The sequence below is a fragment of the Podarcis raffonei genome, chromosome 4 (genome assembly GCF_027172205.1).
Source record: "Podarcis raffonei isolate rPodRaf1 chromosome 4, rPodRaf1.pri, whole genome shotgun sequence".
Taxonomy (NCBI): Eukaryota; Metazoa; Chordata; class Lepidosauria; order Squamata; family Lacertidae; genus Podarcis; species Podarcis raffonei.
Genome location: NC_070605.1, coordinates 45,737,264 through 45,749,828, shown reverse-complemented (window position 1 = coordinate 45,749,828; position 12,565 = coordinate 45,737,264). Strand labels below are relative to the sequence as shown.

At 38.7% G+C, this 12,565-nt stretch overlaps 1 protein-coding gene across 2 annotated transcripts in view; it reads right to left on the bottom strand.

Moving 5' to 3' along the window:
• The window catches only part of GBE1 (1,4-alpha-glucan branching enzyme 1), a 153,324-nt gene that overhangs the window by 11,014 nt on the left and 129,745 nt on the right, over positions 1 to 12,565 (bottom strand). Inside the window, exons 15-16 of one of the 2 annotated variants that reach the window (XM_053386463.1) lie at positions 6,578 to 6,697; positions 4,256 to 4,321 (exon numbers count right to left, since the gene is read on the bottom strand). In XM_053386463.1, the coding sequence (XP_053242438.1) occupies positions 4,256 to 4,321; positions 6,578 to 6,697 (186 nt within the window). The remainder of the gene's footprint in view (positions 1 to 4,255; positions 4,322 to 6,577; positions 6,698 to 12,565) is intronic. The other variant, XM_053386464.1, reaches the window with a different exon arrangement.

Genomic DNA, 12,565 nt, shown 5'->3' with positions numbered 1-12,565 from the left:
GAGGTCTGTGAGAAAGTATATTTAGACAAGATTCTTGTTAAGGGCCCTATATTTCAATTAGCTTCAATTGTTCTAACCTAGCCCTATTTTTTTAAACAGCACTTATGCTTCTGACAGTATCTGGACATAATATCTGCCCCAGACATTCACTTCCCTTTTATTCCTAGGATGGAAAACATTCTATTCAGAAGACTGATGTAGCATCCTTCATTGCTGACTCCTTGTCAGTTTCCAGCGCACAAAGACAATAAAATACAGCAAAGGTTGAAAACTTTCTCCCCAAACAGAAGAACCACCATCCCCAGAACCCTTGCACTGTCAGATCTGAGCTTTTAGTTGGCTCTTACCCAAACCATTGCCAACGCCAAGTATCAATTCAGAATATCCGCTGTCTCACCTATAACACATGGCTAATAGCATATTGGTGCCATATTATGCCAAATTCCTTTTTCAGTTGGTTCATGTAGACGTTGAAAGGTACAGGGCACTAGGTGAACACTTGCAAGACTCTGCAGGGATTGTGCTGTTGTCTCTCAATAACACCTTCTGGAAATGGCACTTCGGGCAGGAGTGGAATTAGCTTACCACTGTGCCTCAAATGCCATGGTCACAAAACCAGTCCAAAAAAGATGCCGTGGCTGAAGGCCACTGATAGGTCCAAGATAACAACTATCAGGGTTACATTCCACCTGTCTTTCATTAAAGCAGAAGGGCAGCTTCTGTGCCAAAACCAGGCCTAAAACTGGATTGAAACAGGTATAGATAACGTCTTGCCCAAAAGGAAGTGCACAGAAAACACTCTCCGGAATACCTTACTCAAGAAGGCGGCATTTGTGACTGACTGGATAACACTCCAAGGCAGATGGATAAGTTTCTCCACTACCATCACTACTCATCTCCCATCCTGCTCCATTCCCCTCAGATGTCTGATAAAACAGGGAGCTAACTGGATCTGCACTCTGGGTGAGGGCACTTAGTTATGATCATGTCAAGTGCCTGAGTCATCTCAGCATTCCACAGAGAGATTAGAGCTCTGACAGGACAGCTGCGCAAAGTGGAAACTCCCTAAGGGCACTCAAGTATCTTATCAGATTCCATTAGCCTCTGGGAGCAGACCGTTCTGATAGATTCAACATGCCATCCTCCAGGAAGACAAAGAAATTAGTGAAAAACACAGCTCCTCCAAACACTTAGACACTCATTCAAAGTGTGGCCTGCCACATCAAACTAACGGCATGAACATTCCATTGGGTGTGCAATGAAATGTACAAAACAGCAAGCATTTGTTCTGAAAAGTACCTGATTTAATGTAAATAAATGACCACATTAATTTGAGCATTAGAACAGGTGGGGAAAAAAGAGGTGAAAATAAAAATACAGCTAAATGAGTGGCTGCCATAGAATAATGCACAGAAACTATCAACTAATGAATGCATGCCATGAATCCATGAAAAATTTGGAAATACAAAATGGTCAGCATATACTTATCACCTCTGAAAAGTGGATATTTGCTACTTTGTTGTACCTGTCTTTCTCAAAAAAGTCAAGAATGGCTTGTATAAATGTTACAAGGTATCTCCTATCCTTGTTGCTTACTTGCCTAGGATTACAAGCACTTACCTGGAGGACTTAATTCTGAGTAGACGTTTAGAGGCTTGCACTGTTGAGCTGTTCCACTTCAGCGGTAGAACTGTGCCATATACTTTCAATACCTACTAAAGACCAGTCCCCCCACACTTGCTGACTTCTTATTTATAAAGCTCCTCACTGGATTCAAATACATACTTCTTACATCATAAGACGACTCCTTCCATAAAAGGAAAGGAACAGTCTTTGGAGCCAACTCACTGGACTACAAGAAATATGTGCATTATTATTTTTTTAAGGAAAAATAAACGCAACTGAACAAAACTTGACTCTCTGTATTTTTTCCAATTTGCTAACACAGTTTGTGGAACATGGTTCTTCTTCTGTGGCGATCACTCATAGCCGAGTGATACCTCCGAATGATTACAGGGCTCCACAAAAGGTATTAGAAGTATAGACAAAGTGCTGTTGTGCTCATGTTCAGTTGCAGGTTTCCTACAGGCATCTAGTTGGGCACTGTGAGAACAGGACATTGGACTAGATGGGCCATTGGCCTGATCCAGCCATCTCGCCTTATGTTTTTACGTAGAAGTACAGAATAAACTACCTATAGTACCACCCTCCATTTGTATTGCAGGTAACAAAAAGGAAGAAAAGTAGGGTTTATCTTGAGTTAAGGAATTGGCAAATAAAAACACGTTTATCAAAAAGGTCACCCCTTACATAATTAAAAACAGTTAGCAAATGAGTACCATTTGGTTATAAGTACTGAAGTAATGATGAATGACCTTGAAAGAGATAAGTCAGGAAGGAAGCAAAAATAGCAAGGAAAATATTATTTGGATTAGTGATGAGTGGAGAAATGAGGCGTTTGGATAATTAACATGTATCTGAATCCCAGCTAGCCTTGTTGGATTTTAAAACTGTTAATAGCTTAAAAACCTGTTCCTGTATAACAGACTGCGTGTCTGCCCATATGCCATTACCGTAACTGCAGTAAGCAACTTATTGGTGTAATGAACCTTACAACTTCAATTTATCACTTGCTTTTTCTCACGTATTTTTCACAGGACACTCTCCTCCCGCTTTTCCCTTTTCTTTTCCCTCGGACAGAATTAAAGTAGCCTTATCCCACCACAGATGCTATTTGGATCACAGATACACTCTTGCAAATTTGTACTTGGCATTTTATGTGGGCTTGTTGATGTTGCTTTTGTTCTGGTGCATGGAACCACCTAAGTGCTTCAAGCGGATGGATCTTGGCAGACTTAGCTAAAGTGCATAGCCATTATAAAATCACTTCTAACAGAATTACATAAGTTTGGTTCTGCATTGTTCTTTCATCTCCTTGGGGCTACAGGTACTGCCTCAACTAGAGACAGAACGTACTTACTGCTGGAATTATATAAAATATTTGGGATTTGCAGCAGAATCCCCACCATTGCTGATTATACACCATGGGAGCTTCCAATGAAACATGTATTTTAGATCACCTGCATGTCTCAAAATAGGAGCTGTTTGCTCTGCTTGTATCTTTCTGCTATGCATGTCCTCTCCATTAGTGATGCATACTGTGGTCTGGATTTTGCAGGTAGTTCCAGGAAATGAAGGCCCACTTTTGGACAGGAACCAGAAACAAGCAAGCTCCCCTGCTCTCTTCCACTTTGATTTTATGAGAATGGAAATGACTCTTTCCCCCATTCATGTATTACTCATCTGTAGATATTGATTACTTGGAGTGGGACTGTACTTTTAGTCCTGTCTCGGACATCACATGACCTTCCTCAAACAACTGTCTGTTGCCACAGTTGTCTAAAGCGGAAGTGTGCTTCTATTCACATGTAGGGGCTCTGTGCAACTGGGGCACCCGCATAACTCAATGTCCCAATTACATGGCACCCCTACACGTGGCCAGGAGTGTGTTTGAGGAATTGTCCTTGCTCCAAAGTAATCACAGTAACGCCCAGTACATGAGTAATACACAAACATGGCTTAAGATATACTAGTTGGTTCCTGGATTCTCTAAAGAACTGTGTGGTCTGCATTTCCCCTTTTTTAGTTGCTGCTGATTTGTGAATGGGCAGATTCCAGAAATGGTGTGTAGAGCTCTGCTTGCACACCATTTATGCTGGATGGAATTGTTCTGAATAGCATGAGCTGTGGTAAGGCTGGGTGGGTGGGGAAAATGAACAGAATTTTGAGATCTGCTTGTCAGCTGATCAGCGCTCCTTCAGCTCAGACATGGAACAAGTGTGTTATTTTTAGCAAACCACCGTACAGTCTATAGCTTACAGAAATATCAACGTTTGTTTCTGTAAGTTCAGATGTACAATACATGGCCTGCTGTGCTGGAAAAATAAGAAGCTCCCATATACTCTGTCAGACCACTGTTCCCTCTGGCTCAGTATTGTCTACCATGATTAGCTGTAGCCTTCCAGGATTTCAGAGAGATAGGGCTTTCGCCAGCATGACCTGGAGACACCAGGGACTAAACCTGGCAACTTCTGCATGCAAAGCAGATGCTCTACAATTGATCTATGGTCCTACAGTGGTGGGGTGGGGGATTAAAATTAAATTGGCTCCAGGCACTGAAGAAGAGGATCCTGCCCTTCGGAGGGGGAGGGAAGTGCTACAGTTTGGGCTGGCACACTTTTATCTGCAACTTTACCTCCAGGTAGTATGTGTGCTGTTGTCCTCGGGACTGGCGATCACTTGCACTCAGTGAATTGGGTTGCTGAAGGATATAAAGGAGAAGCGTGACCCACACTTTTGGGCTTTGTAACTAACATAGTAGTGCACTTGCCATGCCACAACCTGCAGCTACTTCAAAACTATATTAGTTCATTCATTACTTGGCTCTCATCTCCTTGCCCACCCTACATGCTTTATTTCACATGCACTTGCCAAGATCCTTCTTTACCATAGTTTTAGCCCCTGGGCATGTTTATTTTCTACTATGCATTGCCAATATTCATGCCAACTTGGAAGTAAGGTATGGTTAATAAGACACACAATTATTGTCTTACACTGTTAGCTGTGTTAATGTTTACTGCTAGAGTAGTGGAAGGGGAAATGGGATAATGGTATTATTGTGTTGTTTCTTGGGATTCAGTTTGATTTCTGACCAAAACATAGTATTTTGTTGCTTTGGCTTTTGTTGTGTTTGTGAAATCGATACTTAATTTTCCACTGAATGCAAAATGTAGCAGCAGAATAAATATACATTTCTTCCAGAAATGGTAAACTAACCATTCACAATGTTTTAAAGGTTTAAAGTGGTACAAAACTTGGGTAACCAAAACGTCCTATTTCCTCAAAGAGAAAGAAAAATTAAGTTAGAAGCAATTTAGGGATTTTATTAACAAACGTTATAATGCTTAACATGGTATGGCAATTGTAGGATAAACAACTTGATATTGGCAGAGTTACACCTCTAGTCCATACAGAATGGGGCTGGGGGACACTAATTAGTGATGCCACAAAGGTTCAGAATACAAATTTGCTTGTGTTGAAATGGTTAGATGCAATATGAATCAAATGCAATTTCTCTGAAAAGTTCTAATATAGCTTTAAATGCAAAATAAGAATCTGTACACATTCACTGTTTGCTTGGCTTAACAAAGTCCTGCCTTCAAATTTCATCAATGTCTGTCAAACCTCCTCCCTGCAACCACTCCCCCCCCCCCCAAATACTAGCCATTTAATAGTAGTGTATGGAAAGGCATGACAATTTGTTTATTCCAAAAAGGGGCAGCCTCTGAATCAGGCTGTTTCTGAAGCACCAAACTAAGGTCCAAACCAAGTTTTCTGGCTGGTGCATACCCAAACTGAACTATGAGCCAGGAATGTGGTCAACTATCTTATCCTGTAAGGCCTGCAAGTCTGGAATGGATGCACCCATTATACTAATATTTGTGAGAAGGGCTTCACATTTCTAGTGATGTAACCATTTTCTTCAGCAAGTTGCTAAGAAAAGTGAAGATGGTAAAAAGCCCATATATAATGTAAATGCGTAAGTAAATTTAGAGATAAGTCCAAGTGTACTGGAAGAACTCGAAAGAATGATCTACAAAAAAATGCAAGCATGTACAGAGACTATTCACATACCTCTTTGGATAACAGTATTAGCCTGTATAGTGAGCTGATAATTTGTAAGAAATAAAGTGTATCAGGGTAATGGGATATGGTTAAAAATGTAAAAGAGAACTGAAACAATTGGTTGTATACAACTCAGAGTAGATGTTCTGAATTTAATGGACCTAAATCAGCTGTCTATTGGGTCTACTCTAAGTAGGACTATCATTGTGTGTAAGCCAATGAATCAAAGGAGCAAAAATATTATCCCCACATACTATCATGTTTTTAGGTCACCAAGGAAAAAAAAGAGAGGTATGGTTTAGACATTGCTAAGTAAAACCGAAAGTGAAAATAATTCACGGAACCCTAAGGGGGAAAAAGCATACTGGTATGTATCTAAGGAACTTTGAAGAATTGCCAAACTAGTAATTTGTTACTCCTTGTTTAGGGGGTTCCCTAAGTCACTACTGTAAAAATTAGGATGTTGAGGCCTGTTCATGCAGCCAGACTCAAACACACACAGAGCAAAATTCAAAGTTTATATGTAAAGGAAATAGGAAAACATGCAAATTACTGAGACATGAAAATGCGACAATTCGGAATTAAACAGCATGAAAAAGAAAATGCATACTAAAATGGTTTCATGCTTAGTTATTTCAGATAATTGTTGTATCTTGTTCAGTTATACTTGATATAGGATATTGAGGAACATTATTGTCCAACTATCAGTTGGCCCAAGTCACACCGCATTCACTGATGACCTTTAGTTTAATCTTAAGATTTTCATGCAAACTTCAGCAGTCATATTTCAGAGACAAAAGGCACAATGCAGGTTTTTAATAGGGAATTTAAAATGTTAACTATCATTGCAGACATACCTTTGCAGAAGTGAAGTAGAAAAAAATGTACTTACCAAAATAGAATTAGGCCGACAGTTATGTCCATACTCCTGTGAGAAGAATTCTGTATTATGGTCCAGTCTGTTATGTCCTGCATACTCCGGAGCATCAGAATCCAGTGCAATTTTATACTTAAGGTAACGGTTAAGGAATTTACACTCAGTATAAATTGAAAACAGTTAATTATAAATGGAAGCAAAGCAACTTAAAACTACCGAAATGAACTTTTCATGTAATATAACACCTAGAGATTCCAACTGTGTTTGCCACACTACTCTAGAACATCACTCTAAAAGAAAAGTGCAGTCTATTCCCCAACTACATGTAACAGAATATTATCAACTGTAGCAGCAAATGTATCCCTCAGATTTACTAGTCATCTATTTTACTAAAAGTTTAGTAAGAATATAATCTTGCAAGCACTGTATTTTGTACCAATAAAATTGAAAATGGCAGTTCTTCCTCACCTGGATTCATAGAAAGTTTTGAATTCACCCTCTTTTGTGACAGAGCAGCACTAACATAATAATAATTCACTGTGGGTGGGACCCAACATTAAGTCATTATCAGAGTAGACCTACTGAAAATAAATGCACTACTAAGTATGACTTATTTGGATATCACCCTTTGCATGTAACAGCAACAACAGGGGAAAAAATCTCAATAGAAAAGTCAAAGACCTAGTTTGCATGACACAGTAAACCAAACTAAGGCTTATCCAGACCAGACTAATATGTGGGCTCCCAAAGAGAAGCTTCATCCCAAACCATAGTTCAACTTTCTATCAGACAAACCAGGCCAATGAAGTAATGGCAATTTAAAACTCTCTCAAGAACTGGCTTTGCTTTCAAAAAATTTTACTGGCAAAAGAAACAAACAAAACTTAAGAGTGAAGAGTAACGTGTTTGGAACAATGTTCCAGAACCTTAATTTTGAGCTGAGGAAAAGACTTTCTGATGGAGCCTCCACTAATAGGATTAGAGCAGAATGAAGCCATGCTTGTTCTTTTGATGATTCAAAGTGCTCTAAGGCTTCATTGTTTGTTCAGCCTTTTGATCAAGTCTGAGGATTGCGATGCTAACGGAATTGGTATCATTTATATCTTTTGACACAACTCTCTCAGCTGAATTGGGCTTTAGCAACAAGTTAGAATTGTTTTTATTTATGCATCCAACCATCAGGAAGGAAGTCTGAAATACTGCATAAAGATGCTAAAATTGGAAGTCTGGTTGTTGAGAAAACAAATAAATTTAATGCCATAGGGTTGCATAATTCCATGATTCGTCATAAGAATGTGGCTCACCTCAAACGTCTTCATTTCCAGTACTAATCCAATTTGTTTCTGAATGATGCCACATGATAAATGTTTAGGGGTTTTTTGGGGGGGGGATAATAACAATTATATTATTTATGTTATTGACATTCCATAAAATGGTTTATTATTTAGCACTTTGTTCAAAACAAAGAAGAGATTTTAAATTGAGACAGTTCTAAGTTGTGATGAATCATGAGAGTTTAGGCTATATAGTTTTATTGATAGCACTTCTGTCCTATTTTTAAAATCTACTAGTGTGGTTTTATTTTTATCAAGTTTGGGGAAATTACCAGCCTGGGCTGCCTGTGTAGACTCTTCCTTACCTCTGAACCAGTGGGAGTCCTGCCCCAAGCCTAATAGTTGCACAAAGAGGGAGAGGGAACTACAGTGGTACCTTGGTTTGCATACGTTTCGGATTACAGACACATCAAACCCGGAAGTGTGTCCCTCCGTTTGCAACCTTTTTTTGGATTACAACCCATTTTTTTTTTGGATTACGAACAAAAATTTTTTGGAGGCCCCACTGGTGAAAGTGTGCCTTGGGTTACAACCTGTTTTGGTTTACAAACAGACCTCCAGAATGGATTATGGTTGTAAACCAAGGTACCACTGTATTTTCTTTCCTTTTTGAACATTTTTATTACAAATATACACAACATATGTATAACATAATAAACACATTTTAAATATTGATGAATAATATCTTATCAGCAAAAGGTGCTAGCTCACTATGAAAGCCTTGAACTTTGTTAGCTGTGGGAATATTTGATATTTTTATTTATATTTTGTGTTGCTTTTTGTAGTTTACCACCCTGAGCTTCTTGGAGAGGAAGGCAGGATTAATCAACAAAAGAAAACAATAATTTGACATTTACATTTTATTAATAAAGATGAATATACGCAAGATGCTTCATCTGATATCTTAGCAACAAGATGATTCTAGTATGGCAAATGCTCTGTAATTAATATCTGTATTAGATTGTTGTTTCATATAATAAATAAAAGGCACCCACAGTTGCTCAAATGTTTGCTTCTTTTGTCTGTCTTCATGTAAATGAGCAAAATCTGTTAACTTGACCTTTGAAGCTATTTACCGCACATAATCCTTTCATTTTATGTTGGTGCTAGACAGCATCTATTTCGGAGACAAAACTGTTTTTGCTGCCATTAAAAGATTTGTGTGTGTGAATGATTTCTATCATTACGGCATTTCAAATAGAAGGGTTTGCCCTCCACTCTGCCTGTGCTGCAATCCTACAGAAAAAATGGTACCACTGGGTAAAAGGTCTATACAGTGGGACCTCGGGTTAAGAACTTAATTTGTTCTGGAGGTCCGTTCTTAACCTGAAACTGTTCTTAACCTGAAGTACCACTTTAACTAATGGGGCCTCCCACTGCTGCCGTGCCGGCGTGGCGCAATTTCTGTTCTCATCCTGAAGCAAAGTTCTTAACCCAAGGTACTATTTCTGGGTTAGTGGAGTCTGTCACCTGAAGCGTCTGTAACCTGAAGCATCTGTAACCGAGGTACCACTGTAGAAGGAAGATTGTTGTATAAGTGTGGGCTCTCTTCATAATATGGAACCATGATAATGTGGAGATATTATACACATGCAGTAGGCTCTGCTGTACAGGCATTCGTTGCTCCAACGTGCGACCAGAGGGCCACTGAACCTAGCTTCCCTCTTCAGAATACTGCAGCAAGAAGTCAGGTCCTCTCTCTTCCTCCACACAATTACAACCACGTCGGGGGAAACACCACAGATGGTTCATAGCCTACTTTTTGTTCTTGAAGCAGCAGCTTTATGACTTCAACAGCCAAAGCCTGCTTCTCAGCTAAATATTTGTACTTCGTGCTGACTGTTGATGGTTACACCTGGCACAGCTGCCTCGAAGAAAATGCTGCACTCTACATTTCCATGTTGCTCAAGCAAGCTCTCATCACCACATGGGCATACTTAACTTCCCATACCATGGCCATGAGTGCTAACATGCTTTCTGCTAGAACACAGAGTAAAAAAAGCCGCACATGCAGAATTAAATGACTTTGAACTTCTTCCGTACTTTTCCAGCAATGGCAAACCAAACTGAACCATCCTAGTCATGACTCCAACTGATGTAGCAACAGCATATATAACAACTATCAGGACTGATCATTATGCTGTTTGACACCATTTCCTAAGATTTAAATATGAATTCTTGTTGGGTCTCTCTCTATGAAAAAGTATGTCTCCCATCTTTGTTTTCCAGCAACCGTTGTTAGTATTCATGCTTTGATGCTCTAGCAAACAGAGATGTTTAGATAATATATTCATATTTCACAGCCAAGGGATTGAGATATGCTTTTTGCATTCCTGTTATCTTTAGTTTTCACCTTGTTAACTTGCTTTTCCTTCCATTGTACTTCAACCAATATATGCATATATAAAACACAAACTTGTACCAGTTTCACCATGTGATGAAGCAGGCTTTTGCCTATAGAAACTCATGTCACAATAAGCCAGTTGGCTTTCAAAATCCCACAGCACTTTTGTCTGTTTGAAAGAAGCCACAGAACATATAACTACCCAAACTGCCCAAGACTCCAGTACTGGGGCTTCCCAGTTCATTTTTATTATTATTCTTGGAGAGCATTCTCTGGTACCAAAGTGAATAGGGTAACTCCGCTCCAGTGTGTACATCAGAGCATCTGCGGGCATACTGTAGATATTGGACTATATAAAATTCTAAAAGAATTAATAATAATAGAGTTCATACCTAGTTTTAGGCTATAGTTTTTCCTCAGTTTTTAACTGCTATCTCTATTGCCTTTCATATAATGCCAAGCTCCGAAAGCCAGAAAATCTAAAACACTGGCACACTCTATTTTATAAATATGCCTAAATGGCTCCTTGTTTTATTGTCACAGACCACACAGAGACCTATAAAGAAGAACTTCAGATAGTCTCTCTGGTGCCTTTTAAAACTCAGCACCAGCAAATGCTTCTACTGTGTCACTGTAGTTTATGAATGTGAGCATAATGTTTCCCACCGGCATTTCTACAGTATATGTTACATTTTATAATTCATCATTGTTGCCGAAAGCTCTGACATCTTTAAAGGCTGCTTTAAATTTATTTACCAGCAAATGAAAATGTTTATAGCTTTGTTAATTTTAAGAATAATATATATGGTCACATCTCCCTAAGCAAGGCTATGGAAGTAATTCTAACAATGCTATATTTACCTAATGATATTTTCCTCTTGCTCCACTCTATAACTCTCTCAATTTGCTGTAATAAAATTACTCATAAACATGTTAAGAAATTTTTCACAAATGGAGAAAGGAACGGAAAAACAGTTTTTGTATGAAGAGACCCAAACTGTTCCAAAATAAGTTCACTGTGGGTTCAATTCCTTTAGCGTTTGAAAATATCTAAACGTCTCTGGTGCGGAAATTGAGCCAATTCCCTATTTCCTGCCTAAAACTCACTGAGAAAGTTTCTGCATAGCATTTGTGTCCATGTCAGTGTCACATGATATGGAGATGATATACCGTATTGGCCCAAATATAAGTCACATCCGAATATAAGCCGCACCTTTAAAATTTAAGGGGGGAGGGGAGAAAAAAAGACAATACCCAAATATAAGCCGCTCCCTTAAAATTCTGCAGGCACTCACATCACCTGTTCCCGTTTTACTGTATGTCTGTTTCATCAGCAATATTGTAAATGCCAAATGTTGCAAGGTCGTGAATTTAACTTTAACTTTTCACAGTTGGAATTTGGGGGGAAAGTGAGACTTATATTCAGGCCAATACAATTCTGTGGAAGCCACGTAACATTTCCTGCACGTTGTATAGGCAGCCCTACCATTGCAGCTACTACAGGAAACTATTAATTCAGGCTGAGAGTATAATATGACTACATACTCCCAAGTCTCTGCCTGTCCTCCCTTCAATCACCCTTCAGTAGTATAAACAAGAGGGAGATGGAATGCAACTGGGGTGCATGCATACAACTTCATTCAGCCTGAGGGCTCACAGTTGCAGCCACCAACCTTAGATGGAACATGTCAACTACTCCACTGGAGTTTCTTCATAGGCAGTGATGTTATGCATACCACACAGATATTTTTTAATAACCAATAGATTTCTCAGACTAATTCATTTAGGTTCATCCCAATTATACCTCAGACCTGGACAGGTTTCCTTTATAAATATTTCTGTCATTCATACTTGAAATGAGGACTAAGAAGTACTTCCATTGCTTCTTGTATAATACCATTATTTTCATCTTTTACTCTAGCTCAAGTACAGAAGAGAGACCAAAGACAATCCGTCTGAAAACAAAACAAAATGCATTATCCTTACCCAATGAACCCATGCATAGAGTGAGCTTAAAATGAGAATCTTGTGATTATCTATTATATGACGTACTTAATTATTATGCTTTTGATGTTTTCAAACTAATTCTTGAAGCAAAGCATTATTTTTCAAAAAAAAATCTTAATGACACATAAAGCATCATTAGGTAAATTCAAACCACATATAAAGCAGAAAATTAGTATTTCACCCGTAGCATAAACGATAATTGTCATTTATGAAGATTATGATACGGCATAATTAAGACCTTTTGTTTAGAGAAGGCTGATGAGAATTTATGCCCAATTGCTGAAAAATGTGGCATGCCAGCATTGATCAAAGTATTAA